Source organism: Mobula hypostoma, chromosome 1 (assembly GCF_963921235.1).
Source record: "Mobula hypostoma chromosome 1, sMobHyp1.1, whole genome shotgun sequence".
In the NCBI taxonomy this organism is placed as follows: domain Eukaryota; kingdom Metazoa; phylum Chordata; class Chondrichthyes; order Myliobatiformes; family Myliobatidae; genus Mobula; species Mobula hypostoma.
Genome location: NC_086097.1, coordinates 179,186,637 through 179,208,703, shown reverse-complemented (window position 1 = coordinate 179,208,703; position 22,067 = coordinate 179,186,637). Strand labels below are relative to the sequence as shown.

Here is a 22,067-nt window from a genome sequence, read left to right as displayed (position 1 = left end):
TCCTGTGTGTTCGGTTGAAAGACATATCCACTCTTTATTTGCCCTTGAAATAGCAAAATCCTTTCAAAGTAAGAGATCTCATTAAAAACCCGAGGAAAGTTTCCATCTAGGGTGATTTTTGAGAGGTTGTTTAACTTGCTGCATAGTTGTGTACTGCAAGGACAGAAGTTGCTTCCTTGGGTAAGGAAGCTGAATGGTAAACAATGCCCCGGGTGCAGTCTGCCAATGCAATTAAGCATGGTAGTAATACACCCATACTCTTATCCTCAAATCCTACTTTAATGTCATACTAGAGGTATCAATATTAAGGGGATAGGGTAAGGGGGAGAAGGTCCACAGGGGATCTTGAGGGAGACCTTCTTCATACAGAGTGGTGAATACATGGAATACACTTCTGGAGGGTGGTTGTAGCTGGGTCACTGACAGAGATTAGCACATCTTTGGAAGAGTATTTGATTTGCTTGCACAATGAGAGTGATGGAGCTAGTACTGGGTGATGGGGTTAATATGGAAGGGTGCCTGCTGATTAGCATGGGCAAGTTGGGCTGATTGGCCTGTTTCCCTGATGTACCCATTCTAGATCTAATGTGAGGGGAGCAGTTTTAAAGGGCATTTGAAGAGTTTTTTTTCATACAGAGAGAGGTTGATATCTGAGCTCATTGGCAGAAGAGTGGTGGAATCAGTCACCACATTTGAGAGATATTTAGGCAGATTTTAAATTGGCAAGACATAGAAATTTATAGTTCTAATGCAGATAATTGGGCTTAATGGAGATGGGCAACAAAGGCCAGCACGGACGCAGTGCGCAAAAGAGTGTTTTCAGTGCTGTACGACTCTGGATAGCATGCTAGCATAGTGATTAGTGTAATGCTTTAAAGCACGGGTGATCTGGGTTCATTTTCCGCACTGTCTATAAGAAGTTGGTACGTTCTTCATGAGACCATGTGGATTTCCTCCAGGTGCTCTGGTTTCCTCCCATATTCCAAAAGACATAAGGGCTCGTAAGTTGTCGGCATGCTATGCTGGTGCTAGAAGCATGATGATACTTGTGGACTGTACACAGCACATTCTTGGACTGTGTTGGTTGATGCAAGCGATACCTGTATATTTCATTGTATGTCTTGATGTACATGTGACAAATAAAGCTAATCTAATCTTTATCTTAGTGAGTTTCTTCAGCTCTATTAGTTGGTTTATACCTGTCTGCTGCATTGGCATGTTAGCTTTTAACTCTGTAGAAGGACGCTCTGGTTCCGTGGGGCATCTCTTGTACCAATTAAAAAGCATCTAGAATTAATGTTTCATATACAACATGGTTTTACCTGTGATTCATTGGGTTCGTCAATTTTTAGATGCCGAAATTCCACCGATGGCCCATGGGGAGCCAATTACTGATCGACGGAGTACGTTCCAAGCACACCTTGCTCCTGTGGTGATGTTGAAACAGGTACAGCATGCTTATCTTTACTAGCCAAGGCACTGAGTTCAAGAATCAGAACGCTATTTTACAGCTTTATGGAGCTCTGGTTAATTTGCATTTGGAGTATCTCATTTAGTTCTCAAGGATGTGGAGGCTTTGGGGAGGGTGCAGAAGAGGTTCACCATGATGCTGCCTTGATTAGAGGGCATATGCTATAAGGAGAGGTTGGACAAAGTTGAGTAGTTTTCTCTGGAACGTCAAAAGCTGAGGGGCAATCTGACAGAAGTTTTCTAAGATATTGATAGCGTAGACAGTCAGAATCTTGCACCCAGGGTGCAAAATGTCTAATTTCAGAGGGTGTGCATTTAAGATGTGCATTAAAAGAAGATGTATGGGGTAAGATTTTTACATGGAGACTGTTGGGTGTCTGGAAGATGCTGCCAAGAGTGGTGGTGGAGACAAATGTGATGGAGGCATTTAAGAGTCTTTTAGATAGACAGATGAATGTGCAGAGAATGGATGGGTATGAGTATTGTGTTGTGAGAAGGAATTAGTTTAGTTAGGCATTTTATTGCTAGTTTAATTAGTTAGGTACAACATTATGGGGCAAAGGGCCTGTGTTCTATGTACTATGTTTAAGTTGTCTTGAAGGAAAATGGTGCAAAGTATTCTCAGAAAGTGTAAGGAAAAAAAATTCAGGATACAGCAGATCTATTATATTGGACCATGCGTTGAAGGTTCGGATGGGATATTGTTAGCCTAAATTTTGCAGCAACTTCACTGAACTTTCTTCCCAAAGGTCATGCTCTTAGATGATCAGCCCCTGTGGTTCTCTTTTTTTTTCTCTTCATTATTTGCTGTTGCACATGAGTTCAAAGAAATTCCTGCTGTTCAGTAGCAATGATGTCTCAGAACTGGTCATGCAATTGAGGGGTTTTCAGAGACCAGGGACATAAAGAACAAAAAGTAAAAATTGGAAACTGCAGATGTTGGAAATCTGAAATAAAATCAAATGCTGGTACAACTCAGATCAGGCAGCACCTGTGAGGTCAAATTCCCCTTTTCAGAATTGTATCAATAAAATTTTAGATATTTTAAGAATTTTTTTATAGATCTTAAAACAAAAACTTGTATATCAAAACTGGAATAAATTATTATAGTTTCTTGCAGTCAGAGGCAGAGCATTTGCCGTACCAAGCCATAATGCATCTGTACAGGTAATTGGGGACATGCTGAACTTAGCCTTATGAGGAAGTAGAGTTGCTGGGGAGGTTTCTTGGCTCTTCAAAGCATAGAAGTTTGCTAACAAAATAAATGTGGTATTAGTATACCAGTACAAACTCGCACAGTCAAACACAGCCGGATGGAGGATCTTCAGCCTGGGATGTTAACAGTTTATTTCTGCACAAGTGTTGCCTGGCTTGATGAGTGTTTTCAGCATTTCTGTTTCTATTCCAGTGATAGATAAGGTGCCCTGTAACAGTCTCTTCTCCAGGGTCGATGTATGATCCCTCACCCTGAGTTCTGAGACTAATCGCCAGAAACACATTTGTCTTCTGCTAGTTCTCTCAAGGTCTGACGTGAGGTAGTCTACCTGGTAGAGAGGGATAATAAATCAGCCATGATGGAATGGCAGAGCAGACTCAATGGGACGAATGGCATAATTTTGCGCTGTTATTTTATACTCTTTTTACCAACCCCTTAAAACTAAAATGTTTAATTTTAAATAAAAACTAAATGTTTCCCAATAATTTGCCTGAAGATGTCTTAATCCCGATTTCCTAATCTTATTTTGGTTTTTGCATGAGAATTTGAGAAGAGAATGATCTTTTTTCAAATCTTTTTAAAAAGGCAGTGACTGCAAGTTCAATGTTAAGTTCATTGTCATACGTCCAATACCCTTATGCACAAGTGTAATTAAAAACTTAAATGCAGCAGCATTTTTCTCACGAGAAAAACATAAATTGTACAAGAGATTTTATAAAAATAACACAATTAGATTTTAAAAAACCTCCATTGTAGTACTAAGTGGTCCTAAATGGTCCTATACTGAGGCAATGATCAGTTTTGTGCCAGTTGGTTCAAGAACCAAATGGTTGAAGGGAAGTAGCTGTTGTTTCCTGAACCTGGTGCTGTCGGACTTCAGGCTTCTGCACACTCTGCTTGATGGTAGCTGTGAGAATGTGCCATGGGCTGGATGGTGGGATCTTCGATGGATGCTGCTTTCTTGAGGCAGCACCTCCTGTAGATACGACTAGTGGTCGGGAAGGATATGCCTGTGGATTTAAGGCGAGCTTTCAAAAGAGTTGGCTAGAAATTTGAAGACGCAAAATTTATGAGTCATTGGGAAAGAACAGGATTGGGACTAATTGGAGGGTACTCTGAGGGCTGACATGGGTACAATCGGCTGAATGGTTCCTTCCTGTGCCATTTTCAGCCTCTGGGCATTTGACTATTTCAGCAAACTCATCAAAGCATTTCAACAGCAGTCTAAATGATTTTCTGATGAGTTTAATAATGAGTTAAGAGTTGCTGGAAAATATTTATTATTAAGAGGAAGATCTTTGTTTATAAGCATATCTCCTAAGAGAATTTAATTGAAATTTTATGAGCTCTTTAAGAACTTTTTGATTTGAAAAGAGGTTTTAATTTCTCATCGCTTAGTGTAACCCCCACTGTATTAACCTGGCATTTGCATTCCTTGTCATTGCATTAATTCATAATGATGGTGAGAGATCAAATTAGGCCTTTGAAATCAAAGGAGCAACAACTTGATTAAAGCTGATTTGAAGCCTCATGAATACTTTTATGTCCATTTAGAATAGAGCCCCCTGTATAATTTATGAGCTTGCAATAAACTGTGCCAAAAATGTGGAAAACAGCCTATTAAAAAGCCAAATGAAAAAAATACTTGTATCAGAGTTTTAACAGATGACAGTGCCAAGTATATTGTTAACTATTTGCAGTGATTTGTTCATATTTAATGCAAATTTGTAAAGATGTTTTTGTAAATTTGCTTTATTGTAGTGAGCTGTCTCTGGTACACCCTCTTGTTACATCAATTATAGGTCGCCAGGGTGGTAAGGAGGGCTTTTAGCTTCATCAGTAAGGACCCTGAGTATAGAAGTTGGGATGTTATGTTGCAGTTCAAGTTCAAAGTAAATTTATTATGCCAAAGTATGGAAATGTTACCATATATTACCTTGAGATTAATTTTCTTACAGATATTTACAAGGGAAAAATACAGAAGAATTTTACAAAAAATATTTATAAACAAAAACTGACAAATACCAATGTACAGAAGACAAGCTGTGCGAATAAAAATGGGACTGAGAACATAAGTTATAAAAAGTCCTTGAAAGTGAGTCTGTAATCATAGTTCAAAGTAGTGATGAGTGAAGTTGGGATATCATGTTCAGAATTGATCATTCTGGAAAGAAACCATTAAGCTGGAAAGAGTGCAGGAAAGATTTTGAGGATATTGCCAGAACTTGTGGGATTGAGTGATAGAGGCTGCACAGGCTCGGAGATTGAGGGGTGACCCAGTAGAGTTATATAAAATCATGAGGGCCATAGATAGGGTGAATACACACAGTCTTATGAAAATCAAGAATGTGAGAGAGAGGGGAAAGATTTATTAAGAAATTGAGGGGCAATTTTTCACTGAGGGTGGTCCGTATATGGAATGAGTCGCCAAAGGAAGTGGGGAATGGAAAAAGAGAGAGAAGGGAGGAAGAGAAGAAATTACCAGAAGCTGGAAAAAATTGATCAGGATGCTGTTCTTTTTTGTGCCGGGGGGGGGGGAGCATGGGTTTAATCATTCTTCTCTGGATGACTTTCATTTTCATTCTTTGTTTCTGACTGTATGGAGAAGACACATTTCAGTTGTATATGGATACATGCTTTGAGAATGAATGAACCTTTGAACCTTTGAATGTAATACTGGAGGGTGTTGACATAACTGATTTGGGCTGAAGTGCCTGCTTCCGTGGTGTATAACTCTGACTCCAAAATAGGAGCTGAGCTTCCATTAATGAGGCAACTAGAACTGAACACAATGCATTAAGTGTGGTCTGATCAGAGTTTTATAGAGCTGCAACATTACCTCATGGCTCAATTCCCCCCAGTTAAGAATGGTCACCACACCGTATGGTTTCTTAACCACTCTGTCAACTTGTGCAGCAACTTTGATTGATCCATGCATGTGGACTCGGTTCTCCCACATTGCTGAGAAACCTGTCATTAACCCTGTATTATGCCTTCAAGTTTAACCTTCCAAAGTGTACAGTGTCATTTGACGCATTTCCAGATTGAGCTCTGTCTGCCACTTCTCAGCTCAGTATTGCACTCATTAGTCTGAGATTTGTCTTTTCTAGAAAGCCACGAAACAAAGACCCAGCACAAAAAAGAACGACATCCCAATTATCAACCTCTAAAACCCCACCCCATGCACAAAATGGTACAAGAACATCGACCTCCAACCCCCCTCCCTTCACACAACAAAACTAATAACATAGAGAAACATCGACCCCAACCCTCCCCTCATACAGAACTAAGAGAACACAGTGAGAACATCAATTCCCCCATACAACAAAACTAACAGAACACAGAACCTTGACCCCCCCATACAACAAAACTAACAGAACACAGTGAGAACATCGACCCCCCCATACAACAAAACTAACAATGCAGTGAGAACATCGACCCCCCCCAATCCCCCCCTCCTACAACAAAACTAACAATGCAGTGAGAACATTGACCCCCCATACAACAAAACCAACAGGACACAGTGAGAACATCGATTCCACCCCCCCCCCACCAGTACAACAAAACTAACAGAACACAGTGAGAACATCGACCCCCCCATACAACAAAACTAACAATGCAATGAGAACATTGACCCCCCATACAACAAAACTAACAGAACAGTGAGAACATCGACCCCCCATACAACAAATCTAACAGAACACAGTGAGAACATCGACCCCACTGAACAACAAAACTAACAGAACACAGTGAGAACATCGACCCCTCCCATACAACAAAACTAACAGAACACAGTGAGAACATTGATTCCACCCCCATACAACTACTAACAGAACACAGTGAGAACATCGACCCCACTGAACAACAAAACTAACAGAACACAGTGAGAACATCGATTTCCCCCCCCCTCCACCTATACAACAAAACTAACAAAATGTAACAAAAACATCAATCGCCGAGAGCAGGGATGACTGCTGATGTTCTGGGGTTTAGATATTTCCAATGGAACAGGGAGGAAGGTAAAAGACTTTCTGAATGAGCCTACCATTGGGTTCTTTGTCACATGCTTTAATAAAATCCATTTGACCACCTCCATCGCTCTACTTCATCAATTTATTTTGTCCTTTGCCCTGCTGACTCCCTAGTCCACTATGCATCTGCAAATTCTCATAGTTCCTTTCTCTCAGAGTTCTCTCAACTAGTTCATCCACTATTGACACAACATTCAGTGTTCTATCCCAAAGTTATCCCTATTCCTTTTCATGAGCAAAGGGATAACATTTGCCACCCTACAATCTTCTGGTACTACTCCTCTAGCCAGTGAGGACATGAAGCACATCACCAAAGGCACAGCAACCTCTTCTGTTGCCTTCTGTAGTAACATGGGGTATATCCCATTCTGCCCCAGGGATTTGTCTATCCTAATGTTTTTCAAAAGTTCCAGTGCATCCTCTTCCTTACCGTCGACGTGTTGAAGTATATCAACCTGGTTTACACAGTCCTCACATTTATCAAGGTCTGGTGAATACTGAAGCAAAGTATTCATTGAAGACCTCTCCTATCTCCTGTGATTCCAGGCACAGGTTTCCTCTTCTATCCCTGATCGGTCTTACTCGCAATCTAGTCATCCTCCTGTTCTTCACGTACGAGTAGAATGCCTTGGGGTTTTCCTTAATCCTATTTGCCAAGGCCTTCTCATGCCCCCTTTTAGCTCTCCTAAGTCCATTCTTAAATTCCTTCCTGGCTACTTTGTAACAACCTAGCATCCTGTCAGATCCCTGTTTTCAAAACCTTAAGTATGCTTTCTTCTTCCCCTTCACTAGATGTTTCACATCTCTTTTCAACCATGATTCCTTCACCCTACCATCCTTTCCTTACCTCAGTGGGACATACCTATCCTGAAACCCCTACAAGTGCTCTTGAAATAACTTCCACATCTCTGTTGTGCATTTCCCTGAGTACATCTGTTCCCATTTTTCTGCCCAATAGTTTCATAATTCACCCTTTCACAATTAAATACTTTCCTATTGCATCTGCTCTTATACCTACCCAATGTAAGAATCAGTGAGATGTGGTCATTGTGTTTGTGAAATCTGTTATCTGACCAGGTTCATTGCCTAGTACCAGGATCCAATATGGCCTCTCCTTTAGACAGCCTGTCTACATACCGTCAGGAATCCTTCTTGGATAAACCTAACAAATTTCACCCCATCTAAATATTTTGTACCAAGGAGAAACCAATCAATATTGAGGAAGTTGAAGTCGTGCATGACAACAACTCTGCTATTTTTGCATCTTTCCAAAACCTTCTCCAATCTGCACCTCTCTGTTGCTATGGGGGGGGGGGGGTTGGTGTTGTCTATAGCGTGCTGCCAATAAAGTGATTGCTCCCTTCCTGATTAATGCTCCCACCTATACTAATTTTGGTAGGGGTGCACGGGGCATCAGGGAGGGGTAGCACCTCTGGTGGGGGAACATGTTGCGTCCTTTTCAAGGCAGTTTGTCCACCTTTGGTCCCCACCTGGCACTCACCTGTGGCTCCTCGTAGCTGTTTACATGTGACAGCGGCCACACCCCAGGCAACAGCTTCGACAAGCCGGCTAAACCAGGTGAGGGTAGCCAATGGGTCTCAAACCCTCGGTGTGATAGGGAGTTGTCTGTCCCAGCATGTGAAGACAGACTCTGGCGGATTGAGCGGACGAGACCAATGGAAGGTCCAACGGTCAAGAAGGCAGTCTCTGCAAGCGTCGTGGAACGTGTAGAGCAGGACAAGACACAGAAGACGTCCTGGTCATCCACTGCGCTAGTCCCATCTCCAGCCGTCTCGACTCTGTCTTGCCACTGGATCCAGATGGGAATTGGGTAGAGAGAGTGAGGCTGACGCTGCACAACTCTCCCTCACTTAAATCCAAATCAAGCGCTAGTCTCGACACCATCAAGCCGGCTGGTGGTGCAGTGATATCAGTGCCGGACTCCGGGAGCGAAGGTTCCCGAGTTCGAATCCAGTCAGGCCGCTCCTGGGCACGCTTTCCATCCATGCCGGGTTGGGTGTTGAGCTAGCAACTCGATCTCGTAAAAAAAAGTACTATATGGTGTCGTGGTCTTCATCGATGACGATGGACGAACCTATATTACTTTGGTAGACATCTTTCCTTTCTGCACCTGTGATACTATCCCTGATTAGCAATGCCACTCTCCTACTTTTACCTTACTCCCTGTCCCTTTGAAATATCTTAACCCCAGAACATCCAGCAACCATTCCTGCTCTTGTGACAGCCAAGTCTCTGTACTGGCCACAAAGTCATAGTTCCATGTATTAACCCAAGCAGTTCGGTTCTGAAGAGAGACAGGGCCTGTGACCCCAGGAATGGCAGAGGTTAAGGGGGAACATGATTCAGGTATATAAGGTTATGAGAGGTATAGAAAAGGTAGAGGACAGAAAAGTTTTTCCCGTTATCAGTGGTAGATAAAACTAGAGGGCATAGCTTTAGGGTGAGGGGATCTGAGGGGGACTCTCTTCACTCAGAGTGGTGAATAGCTGGAACACTGCAAGAAAGAGTGGTGGAAACTGGATCATTCACAGTGGATTGATGAGCATTTTAATCATTTAGACAGAGAGGGCAAGGGTTTAAGGTTAGAGGGAAAAGACTTAATGGGTACTGTATAAATGCAGGGACATTGCTTTTGTCAATCCCAGACCACAGGTAGTGGATGTGTACTTTTGCCTCCTTTTGTTCTTGGTAATTAGGTGACACCGTGACAGATGTTAGCAAAAGTTTAGCACAGATTCCTGCTTTGGAAGTCTAAATGTATTTGAGACCCGAGCAGTTTAGTATTTGCATTAATTGACTACGATTCCATTTTGGCAGTAAAGTAAATCGTGCTAACCAGACATCTTAAGCATCGTATTTGATTGTTATGCCATTTCTTGGTAATTAATTCCAATTGTTTCTTTGAGAAAATGGCTGTGGAATAAATGCATCCTTGGGGATAATTCCATCCCTGGTTTCAGATGGTAGTGGTAAAACACTGCAGCTTTATGATATGTATCGAGCTCCATTTTACTATTATCAGACTGTAACTGCTACAAAGAATATCTGTTGTTCTGAGTTTATTTTGAAATATTAGAGCATAACTTGGCAAAAAGAGCTTGTAACAACCACCTCAGAGATTGACTTCATATGGTCTTACAATACAATTTAAGTTCTGGCTCGTTAAGATGTTTAACGCTGATGATAAGTGTACAATCTACATCGATAGTCTTCTACATCAAGAAAGAGAACTGTTAGACTTCAACTAAGTGACTATAGATACCTTTGCAACAGCCGTGTAACAGATCCTGAGGCACTCATACATTGCAAGTGGCCCGAGGGTGCATCTGCCATGAGTTTATAGTAGTGAGGAACAAGAGAGGAGTAAACCCTATCAGAACATACAACCGGCAACTATAATTAATTAGCAGTTTGAGGAGATTTAGTATGTCACCAAAGATTCCAGCAGATTTCTACAGGTGCACCATGGAGAGCATTCTGACTGGTTGTATCACTACCTCATGGAGAGTCCAATGTGCAGGATTGAAAAAGACTGCAGAGGGTCGCATACTCAGCTAGTTCCATCAACCCTCCCTACCTTCGAGGGCATCTTCAACAGAAGGTGCCTTAAGAAGGCGCATCCATCGTTAAGGACCCTCACCATCTGGTGCTTGCTCTGTTTTGGAGGTACAGGAACCTGAAGACTGACCCTCAATGTTTTAGGAACAGCTTCCCCTCTGCCATCAGATTTCTGAACAGTCCTTGAACCCATGAACACTACCTTGCAATTCCTCTTTTGAACAAGTTCCAAGTAAATTTATTATCAAAGTGCATAAATGACACCATATTACAACCCCGAGATTCATTTTCTTGTGGGAATACTGGCTAAATCCAAAAACCATAATAGAATTAATGAAAGACTGCACTAACAAGACAGACGAACAGTGTGCAAGAGGGAACAAACTGTGCAAATACAAAAGAAAGACAAGAACTTATAATAATAAATAAGTAAACAATAAATATCAAGAACATGAGATGAAGAGTCTTTGAAAGTGAGTCCGTAAGTTGAGGGAACAATTCATTGATGGGACAAGTGAAGTTATCTGCACTGGTTCAGGAGCCTTATAGTTGAGGGGTAATAACTATTCCTGAAACTGATGGTGTGAGTCCTGGGGCTCCTGTATCTTCCTGCTGATGGCAGCAGTGAAAAGAGAGCATGAGCTGGGTGGTGGATTCCCTGATGATGGACGCTGCTTTCCTGCTCAGTGGTGGGGAGGGCTTCACCTGTGATGGACTGGGTTGTATCTACTACATTCTGTAAGATTTTCCATTCAAGAGCATTGGTGTTTCCATACCAGGCTGTAATGCAACCAATCAATATACTGTCCACCACACATCTATAGAAATTTGTCAAAGTTTTAGATATCATACCGAATCTTCACAAGCTTCTAAGGAAGTAGGGATGCTGCCGTGCTTTCTTCATAATTGCACTTGCGTGCTGGGCTCAGGACAGATCCTCTGAATTAATAACACTGAGGGATTTAAAGGTACTGACCCTCTCCACCTCTGATCCCCCATTGAGGGCTGCCTCATGGACCTCCACTTCCCTCCTCCTGAAGTCAATAATCAGCTCCTTGGTCTTGCTGATATTGAGTAAGAAGTTGTTGTTGTGGCACCACTCAGCAGGATTTTCATTCTCCCTCCTGTGTGCTGATTCATCCGCATATTTTTTTAATTGTAGCTTATAGTAATTTTTATGTCTTGCTGCTTTGAAACAACATTTCACAATATATGACAGTGATGATAAATCTGATTCTGATTTTGACCCCATCCAGTTGTCGTTGAGGAGCTGAGAAATTTTCTGCACTCTTTTGCCGGTGTTTATTGTTCAGCCGGGTTATCAGGTCATAGTTACACAGCACAAAAACAGGGTCTTCGGCCTAACTGGTTCATACCAACTGAGATTCTCATCTTAACCCCATTTACCCCCGTTTTATGATGGACAGTTTGTGCCAGCTAAAGGAGGGAATGGAAGGGAGAAGTGGAGTTGGGAGATGGTGCTAGGTTGGATCATAGATAGAGGCAGACAAGTAGAGCTGTTTATAATCACATCCTCATATTGGACAAAAGATATGAGATCATGTAGCACCAGGCTCAAGGACAACTTCTATCCTGGTATTATCAGACTATTGACCAGTCCCCTAATAAAATAAGATGGTTCTTTGAATTCATAATCTATATCATTATGACCTTGCAGCTTATACTCGACCTGCACTACACTTCATTTTGCATTCTGCTATTTTCGTTGATGCACTGTTGTGATGAAGTCATCTGTATGGATAACATGCAAAACAAAGTTTATCACTGTACCTGGTATATGACAATAATAAAATAATTTGCCATTTTGGTCCATATCCTTTTAAACTTTGCCCATCCATGTGCCTGTCCATGGTCATTATCATGAGAGTTTGCTGTGCCCCAGTTTGTTGCTGCATTGCAACATTCAGTAGAGAGGGACAGCACCAAGGGAGCACTCCACTGACAAGGAGGGGTTGCAGTCTTGTAGTTCAAAACTAAAGTGTGCTTGGACATCCTTATTGTGAGGTGCTTCAGAAATGTGGGATTTCCCTTTGACGTTTTCCAAAGTCAAGTTTCAATGCAAACAGCAGCATCACAGGCACACAGAGCATTGGATAAGCAACATTCGCAAGAGAAGCATAAATTATACACAAGTTTTATGTGAAAGAACACACGTAGAACAAACAAAAAATGCAAGGAATTTTAGTGCATAGTGCTCATAGTGTTGCTAAACTGTAGTGACTAGGGTTTTATAGGTTAGTTCAAGAACTGAATGGTTGAAGAGAAGTCCCAATGGTTACAATGGAAGCCACTTTATTCAGACCACTTGATTTTGGAAATATAGATGCCAATTTTATCAAAGAGTCAAACAGCACCGAAACAGACCCTTGGGTCCAATCTACAGTGGCATGCAAAAGTTTGGGCACCCCCGGTCAAAATTTCTGTTACTGTGAATAGTTAAGTGAGTAGAAGATGAACTGATCTCCAAAAGTCATAAACTTAAAGATGAGGCATTCTTTTCAACATTTTAAGCAAGATTAGTGTGTTATTTTTGTTTTGTACAATTTTAGAATGGAAAAAAGGAAAGGAGCACCATGCAAAAGTTTGGGCACCCCAAGAGATTTGAGCTCTCAGATAACTTTTACCAAGGTCTCAGACCTTAATTAGCTTGTTAGGGCTATGGCTTGTTCACAGTCATCATTAGGAAAGGCCAGGTGATGCAAATTTCAAAGCTTTACAAATACCCTGACTCCTCAAACCTTGTCCCAACAATCAGCAGTCATGGGCTCCTCTAAGCAGATGCCTAGCACTCTGAAAATTAAAATAAATAATGCCCACAAAGCAGGAGAAGGCTATAAGAAGCTCGCAAAGTGTTTTCAGGTAGCCGTTTCCTCAGTCTGTGTTGTAATTAAGAAATGGCAGTTAACAGGAACCGTGGAGGTAAAGTTGAGGTCTGGAAGAACAAGAAAACTTTCTGAGAGAACTGCTGGTAGGATTGCTAGAAAGGCAAATCAAAATCCCTGTTTGACTGCAAAAGACCTTCAGGAAGATTTAGCAAACTCTGGAGTGGTGGTGCACTGTTCTACTGTGCAGTGACACCTGCACAAATATGACCTGCATGGAAGAGTCATCAGAAGAAAACCTTTCCTGCGTCCTCACCACAAAATTCAGCGTCAGAGGTTTGCGAAGGAACATCTAAGCAAGCCTGATGCATTTTGGAAACAAGTCCTGTGCACTGATGAAGTTAAAATAGAACTTTTTGGCCACAATAAGCGAAGGTATGTTTGGAGAAAAAAGGGTGCAGAATTTCATGAGAATACCCCTCCAACTGTTAAGCACAGGCGTGGATCGATTATGCTTTGGGCTTGAGTTGCAGCCAGTGGCACAGGGAACATTTCACTGGTAGAGGGAAGAATGAATTCAATTAAATACCAGCAAATTCTGGAAGCAAACATCACACCGTCTGTAAAAAAGCTGAAGATGAAAAGAGGACGGCTTCCACAACACGATAATGATCCTAAACCATCTCAAAATCCACAATGGACTACCTCAAGAGGCACAAGCTGAAGGTTTTGCCATGGCCCTCACAGTCCCCCGACCTAAACATAATCAAAAATCTGTGGATAGACCTCAAAAGAGTAAGAATGCCGAAGAATTTCTCAGAACTAGAAGCTTTTTGCAAGGAAAAATGGGCGAAAATCCCCCAAACAAGGATTGAAAGACTCTTAGCTGGCTACAGAAAGCATTTACAAGCTGTGATACTTGCCAAAGGGGGTGTTACTAAGTACTGACCATGCAGGGGCCTAAACTTTTGCTTCGGGCCCTTTTCCTTTTTTGTTATTTTAAAACTGTAAAAGATGGAAATAAAAAAGTAATCTTGCTTAAAATATTAAAGAAATGTGTCATCTTTAACTTTATGCCTTTTGGAAATCAGTTCATCTTTTACTTGCTTAGCTATTCACAGTATAGAAATTTTGACCAGGGGTGCCTAAACTTTTGCATGCCAGTGTATCCATGCTGACCAAGATTCCCATCTATGCTAGTCCCATTGCTCATGTTTGGCCCATATCCCTCTAAATCTTCTCATTTTTTTCCTACAGAATATGACCAGTTATGGAAGTCAAAAACAGGTACTTGTTTTCTTTCTGTTTCTCTTCAGGTGAAGCTATGTCTTCAGAAGCTATACGAGAACAAGAAGATTGCCAGTGCTACACACAACATATACGCATACCGGTAGGAAAGAGACAAACAGACAGGAAAACGTCATTATTAATGATCTAACTAAATAACAAATTTCACGTCATACAAGTCAGTGATAATAAATCTGATTCTGAAGATGGAAACATAATGGGTAGAATGTGTTTGATTGATATCTCTTTGCAAGAGTCTCAGGCTAACTTTGAGGTAACTTGCTGATTGAGTTGGTAATAACAGAGGCAGATGCACTGTTAGCATTCATTAGAGTCACAGAGCAGTATAGCATGGAATCAGGCCCTTCAGCCCTTCAGCCCCTCCACCCGGCTAGTGGCAATTTCCTGTGTTTGACTCGCATCCCCTTTGCTCCATCCCTCCAGGTACCTATCCAAGTGCTTCTTAAATGATACTATTGTACGGGCCTTAACCTTTTCCTCTGGCAGCTCGTTCCATCTGCTCACCATTCTCTGTGTAGAAAAAGTTGCCTATCAAGTTCCTTTTAAATCTTTCCCCTCCTACCCTAAACTTATGTCCCCTGGGTTTGGACTTCCCTACATTGGGGGAAAAAAAATTAGAGAGGACTAGAATATAAAGGTAAGGATGTATTGCTGAGACCATAAGACATAGGAGTAGAATTAGGCCATTTGGCCCATACAGTCTGCTCTGCTATTCCATCATGCCCGATTTATTATTCCTCTCAACCCTATTCTTGTGCCTTCTCCCCATAATCTTTGATGCAATGACTAATCAAGAACTATTGACCTCTGCTTTAAATCTACTCAATCACTTGGCCTCCACAGCTGACATGGCAATAAATTCCAAAGGTTCACCATCGCCTGGTAAATAAATTCCTTCCCATCTCTGTTCTAAATGGATGTCCCTCTATCCTGAGGCTGTTCCCTCTGGTCCTAGTAGAGAGCTATCGACTATAGGAAACTTCCTTTCCACATCCAGGCTATCTAGGCTTTTCAATATTTGATAGGTTTCAATGAGGTCCCTCTTATTCTGCTAAACTCCAGCAAGTACAGGCTCAGAGCCATCAAACGCTGCCTATACGCTAATCCTTTCATCTCCAGAATCATTCTCGTAAACCCCTTCTGGGCCCTCTCCAATGCCAGTTCATCTTTTCTTGTATAAGGGGCCCAAAACAGCAGAGCAGACAATACTCCAAGTGCAGTCTGATCCATACCTTATAAAGCCTCAGCATTACATCCGTGCTCTTGTATCTTGGTCCTCTTGAAAAGAATGAATGCTAACATTGCATTTGTTTTCCTTACCACCAAGTCAACTTGCAAATTAATCTTTAGGAAATTCTGCATAAGGACTCCGAAGTCCCTTTGCACCTCTGAGTTTTGAATTTTTTTCCCCATTTAGAAAATAATCTACGCCTTTATTCCTTCTACCAAAGTGTATGACTGTACATTTTTCTTCACCATATTCCATCTGCCACTTCTTTGCCCATTTTCCTAATGTCTGCGTCCTTCTACAGGTGTTGGTTAAGACGATTTAGAATATTGTGAGAAATTTTGGTCCCATATCCAAAGAAGTCTATGCTGACCCTTGAGAGGGTCCTGAGGAAGTTCATATGAATGATCCCAGAAATGAAAGGCTTAACAAAGGAGAGGTGTTTGATATCTTTGGGCCTGTACTCGCTGAAGTTCAGAAGGATGAAGGGGATCTCAATGAAACCTAGCTGAAAATGAAAGGCCTAGATAGAGTGGGCATTGAGAAAAGAGTCTAGTATCCAAGACATACCCTTGGAATAAAGAATATCCCTCTAGAATTGAGATGAGGAGGAATTTCTTCAGCCAGAGGGTGATGAATCTTTGGAATTCATTTCTACAGAGGGTTCTGGAGGCCAAGTCATCATTGGATGTAGTTAAGACAGAGAGGGATAGGTCTTGATTGATAAGAGTTTAACAGTTATGGGGAGAACGCAGGAGAATGAGGTTTGAAAAAAATCAGTTATAATTAAATAGCAGAGCAGACTTAATGGGCCAAATTGCCTAATTTTCCTCCTATATCTTGTGGTTTTATGAAGCTTGACCTCATTTCTTAAGTATTCCATTCCCCAACAAAACATTCCATTGGCTTTCCTAATTACTTGCTGTACCCACATATGATGGTTCATAAGCAGTTTCAAACTGTGCTGCATCTGGATCTCTCACTTCTGTAGAGTATTGGTGAAACCAGATCACGAGAGCTATGCACAGTATTGGTCTTATTTAAGCAAGGATTTCAATATAGTGGATTTCAAGAAGTGGAATCCTGTTATAGCCCTATAACAGGGGTCTACTTTTGTTCCACCCATTGCAATATATACAGGTTTCCCCCGCCATCTGAAGGTAGAGCGTTCCTATGAAACGGTTCATAAGCCGAAATGTCGTAAAGCAAAGAAGCAATTACCATTTATTTATATGGGAAAATTTTGTGAGCGTTCGCAGACCCAAAAATAACCTACCAAATCATGCCAAATAACACATTAAACCTAAAATAACAGTAACATATAGTGAAAGCAGGAATGATATGATAAATACACAGCCTATATAAAGCAGAAGTACTTCTCTACAACAATTCCCTGCACAGATCTCCGTAGTGAAAATCTCACGCAAGCGCTGTTGGCATAAACGCGCTCTCCAGTAACCTTTAAGCTATGAAGCTGCCAAATCTACCAAATAACACGTAAAAATACACGGCCTATATAAAGTAGAAATAATGTATGTACAGTGTAGTATCACTTACCGGAATGGGAAGACATTGAGCACACTGATGATGGTGTGTTAGACTGAGTCGTCGCAGGCTGGGTGGTGCAGTGGCCCCCACCCTCTGGGCCGCCAACTGATACATTGCCGCGAAGCACGCAGGGGTAGCCGGGAGGCACACAGCACATCTTTAAGAAAAAAGCTGAAATAAACATGCTAATTAATTAGGTGCTGCCCGGCACGTAAATGTCGGCGCAGATCAGAGGTGATTGCCGATTGCATCGGCACTGATCTGGGCCGACAATTATGTGCCAGGCGGCGCCTAATTAATTAGCATGTTTATTTCGGCTTTTTTCTTAAAAGATGTGCTGTGTGCATCCCGGCTACTGTTGCATTTTCCGCGAATCGGTATCTGTCCGTGGCCTGGGGGTTGGGGTGGTGGGACACTGGGGTGTCATCTGGTCGCCTGTTTCCATTAGAGCAGGCAGCTCATCTTCTATCTCTGCCCGCCTCGATGTCGAAGGTCAAGGTTAGTCGTCTGCTGTGGCTGATGTAGAAGGCTTGCTTGACTGCTGAGCCTTGCGCATTTTTCTATCACACAGTTCTTTAAAAAGGACTCAAACCATCCTGCAAATATCTCCTAAACTGACGTACCCTTTCAAAATTAAAGTCGTACTTTATCATTACTCATTCGGTTTTGATTGTTATCCTTTTTTCTTCCAATTGCATCAGCTCTTCATCTGTCAGTTCTTGGCGATGGGATGCCAAAACCTCTTCAACATCATGTTCGTCAGCTTCCACAAACCAAACCCACGTTGTCCTTACTTCGTTCACCATGATCAAAACGCTTAATTATGTCTAGTTTTACTGTAAGTGTAACACCCTTACGAGCTCTTTTAGGCTTTTCCAATACCATAGAACTCATCTTGCAAACGGCTGCTCACAGGCACGTGTTAAAGCAAAGCAGTTCCCATTTCGGGGCAGAGCGGCTGCTTGGGGCACGCTCTGCCTTTTATTGTGCGCTGAATTTTTTTCATAACAGTGAAAACACCTTCTGAAAGCGAAAACAGGGTACTAATGTAGGTCTTTCGTAACAGTGAGGTTTCGTAAAGCGAACGTTTGAAAAGCGGGGGACACCTGTACATGTAATGTACTGTATGTAATTGATTTGGGCAAAACCTAGATGGGCTGATTGGTAAGTTGCAAACGACACAGACATTGACCGAGATGCAGATAGTGAGGAAGATCGTCAATAGATACAACAAGATGTAGACCAGCTGGAAATGTGGGCAGAGAGTTGGAAGATTGAGTACAACATTTTAGGAGTTTAAATGTAAGGAGAAATGTATGGAAACACTAGGGACATTGATAATAAGAGGGGTCTTGGGGTGTAAGTCTATACCTCCCTGAAGTAGTTAAGGTGGTAAAGGAGGAATATGGTGTGCTTGTCTTCATTGGTCAGGAAACTGAGTGTAAAAGTTAGGAAATCATGTTGCTGTTCCATTGTTTGCTTAGGCCACATTTGTATTGTGTGCAGTTCTGATTGTCCCATTACAGGAAGAAAGTGGAGGCTTTGGAGGGGTTGCAAAAAGGTTTACCAGGATGCTGCCTGGATTAGGGGCGTTAGATACAAGGAGAGGTTGGACAAACTTGGATTGTTTTGTTGGGAACAAGAGAGGCTGAGGTGAGACATGACTGGAATTATTAGAGGCACAGATAAGGTTGATGCCTGGAGACTTTTTCTCGGTGTGGAAATGTCGAATACCAGAGTACGTAACTTTAAGGTGAGGAACAGAAAGTTTCAAGATTTTCAGACAACTTTTTTTATACTGAAGGTAGTGGAAGCAGATATGATAGCAATGTTTAAGGGGTAGAGACATGAAAGTGCAGGGAAGAGAGGGATATAGGCCAAATGCAGGCAGATGGGATTGGTCGCAAGCTGTTGACTACATGCTTTCTAGCAAAGGTGCCCCTACAATTCAGCTGGGTTGGGAATTTCAGACTTTGGACAGAGCAGCATTGGTGATGTGCACCCAGGACAAGGTGAGAGGGTGGTTTGAAGAGAAAGGGACTCACATGCCCATTGTCCATGTCATCTTGGATAGCTGTGTCTAATGTCTAACCTCACCGAGAAGCTCAACTGCAACCAAGCTTAAATGTAAAGCACGTAAGTGCATTGGTTTTCACCACAGCATCAATAAAAATCAGTTGGGATCTTTCTCAATGTTAAAGCTGCTAAATAAAAGTGATTTCCTTCAATAGAAGTCAAATCATTAAATATTTTCAAGAAGGAATTGGATATTATCCTTGAAGCTAGAGGGATCCAGGGATATGGGAAGAACAGGAGACTTCAGTGCTGAGCTACGGAGAAAGGTGGAGCAGGCTAAAAATTTATTCTGTGGAGTGTAGGAAAATGAGGGTTCATCTCACAGATGTGTATAAAATCATGATGGTCATAGATGGGTCCTTTTTCTAGGGTTGAGGAGTCAAGAATTAGGAAGCACAGGATTAAGGTGAGATGGGAAAGATTTAATAAGAACCCAAGGGGCAACATTTTTACCTAGAAGCTATTCAGTAAATGGAATGAGCTGCCAGGAGAAGTGGTTGAGGCAGGTACATTGACACTGTTTATAAGCTACTCATACAAGTACATGGATAGGTGGGATATGGACCAAACACAAACAGATGGGATCAGCATTGATGGCACCTTGGTTGGCATGGACCTGTTGGACTGAAGGGTCTGTTTCAAGCTGTATGACTTGATTATTAATTTATACAATCACCCAGGGTCACTTTGATGGGTAGAAGCAGGATCAAAGGCTCAATGGTTTTCTCCTGCACTAGTATTTCTGGATACAAGATGGGCATCTCTCCTACGGTACTGGGGTTAAAGAAAACATTTTAAATCAACCCTCAGAGTTTGGTATTGCCAGTTATCTACTTTACTGATAGCAGTGTCCAAGTTTACACTTCTGGTTTGGTGACTGAGAAGAGTACAGCAGGAGCATTATTTCTCTAGGATATACTGTGAAGACAAACGGACGTTCCTGCAGGACTGCGAGGATGATGGCGAGACTGCAGCTGGGGGCCGTTTGCTACATCTCATGCAGGTAACAATAAGCTGAACGATACCTGATAGTTCTATCCTTTCGCAGAATCATCTGCACAGATTCCTTCCCTCTTATCCCTGCTTGTCCATGCTGCCGTGATGCCTCTCTATGCAATTCCCATTTGCCTGCAATAGGTATATATTGCTCTAATCCTTTCCAACTCATGTTCGCAGTATTTACCTACACAGTTTATCGTTTGTACATAGGCAGACTGAGAAACGGCCAATGTAGTTTTTTGTAAAATTCTATTGTATTTCTTTTTTCCTATAAATGCCTGCAGGAAAATGAATCTCAAGGTAGTATTTGGTAACATACTTTACATAGTTTTATTATGTTTAATTTATACCAGTCCAAATACCATTTAAACATTATAATTGTGCCCACCGCTACCACTTCCTTTGGCAGCTCGCTCCATATGCCCACCATCCTCTGTGTGGAAAACTTGTCCCTTTAAATCTTTACCCTCTCATCTTAAACCTTTCTAATTCCAGGGACACTCCCCTACCTTGTGGAAAATAGATGGTGACTATCTATCCTGCCTATGCCCCCCAATATTTTGTAAAATCCTAAATGGATGCATCCATTCAGCTTGTGTGGCAGCCGCTCGACCCCAGACCGCAAGAAACTGCAGAGAGTTGTGGACACAGCCCATTTCACACAAACCATTGACTCCATCTGCATTTCCCGCTGCCTCAGTAAAGCTCCCAGCGTAATTAAAGTCCCCCCTCTGCCTGGTTGTTCTCGCTTCTCCTCTCTCCCAATTAGGCAGAAGACATAAAAGCTTGAGAGCACGTATTACCGGACTCGAGGACAGTGTCAATCGTGCTGTTATCAGACCCTTGAATGGACTTTCCTTACACTGAAAGATGAACTGTCGATCCCTCAGTCTAACTCATATGGTTATGTATTATTATCTGCCTGCACTGCACTTTCTCTGTAAATGCAGTACTGTACTGTGCCTTTCTTTCCTTTTTGCTACAAGTTCGTCGCTATGTATGGAATGATCTGTCTGGATGATGTGCAAAGCAAAAGCTTTTCACTGTATCTTGGTATGTGTAACAATAATAACCTAATGCCAAGTCATCCCTCAGCTGCCAATGTTCTAGCATGTTGATACAGTTCACATTGCTTTTGTCTGTCATTGTCAACTCTCATTATCAGTGAGTGCATTTCTTCACTGCTGCCTTGCTTCAACAGATTTTGGATGTCCGCAATGTGCTGGTGGTGGTTTCCCGGTGGTACGGGGGGATTTTGCTAGGACCCGACCGCTTCAAGCATATCAACAATTGTGCTAGAAACCTACTCGTTGATGAGGGTTACAGCGAACTTGGGGTAAGACCAGCTCTTTAGTCCAGTAAGTAATTGTGATTTAAGCAATATAACCAGGAATAGGCTGCTCAGCCCCTTGCGCCTGCTATTCCATTCAATAACATCATAGGACCATGGAGTAACACAGTATGGAAGTAGACACTTTGTTTCCAGAATGGACCATTGTCCGTGATTAAGATGCCCAACTAAGCTAATCCCATCTGCCCGTGTTTGACCCATATTCCTCTGAGCATTTCCTATCCATGTACCTGTCCAAATGTTGTTATTGTACCTGCCTCAACCATTTTCTGTGGCAGCTTATTCCTTATACCCGTTGCCCTCTGTGTGAAGAAGGTCCCTTTTAAATCTTTCCCCTCTCACCTGAAACCTATGTCTTCTGGTTTCTGATTACCTTTCCCAAGGAAAAAGACCGTGTGCGTTCAGCTTGTTTTCAGCC

The 22,067-nt window shown here is 41.9% G+C and overlaps 1 protein-coding gene across 2 annotated transcripts in view; it reads left to right on the top strand.

Moving 5' to 3' along the window:
- Positions 1 to 22,067, top strand: part of impact (impact RWD domain protein) — a 42,660-nt gene that overhangs the window by 17,884 nt on the left and 2,709 nt on the right. For both annotated transcript variants that reach the window (XM_063060460.1, XM_063060450.1), the window contains exons 7-10: positions 1,353 to 1,447; positions 14,456 to 14,529; positions 20,212 to 20,302; positions 21,500 to 21,634. In XM_063060460.1, coding sequence (XP_062916530.1) covers positions 1,353 to 1,447; positions 14,456 to 14,529; positions 20,212 to 20,302; positions 21,500 to 21,634 — 395 coding nt within the window. The remainder of the gene's footprint in view (positions 1 to 1,352; positions 1,448 to 14,455; positions 14,530 to 20,211; positions 20,303 to 21,499; positions 21,635 to 22,067) is intronic.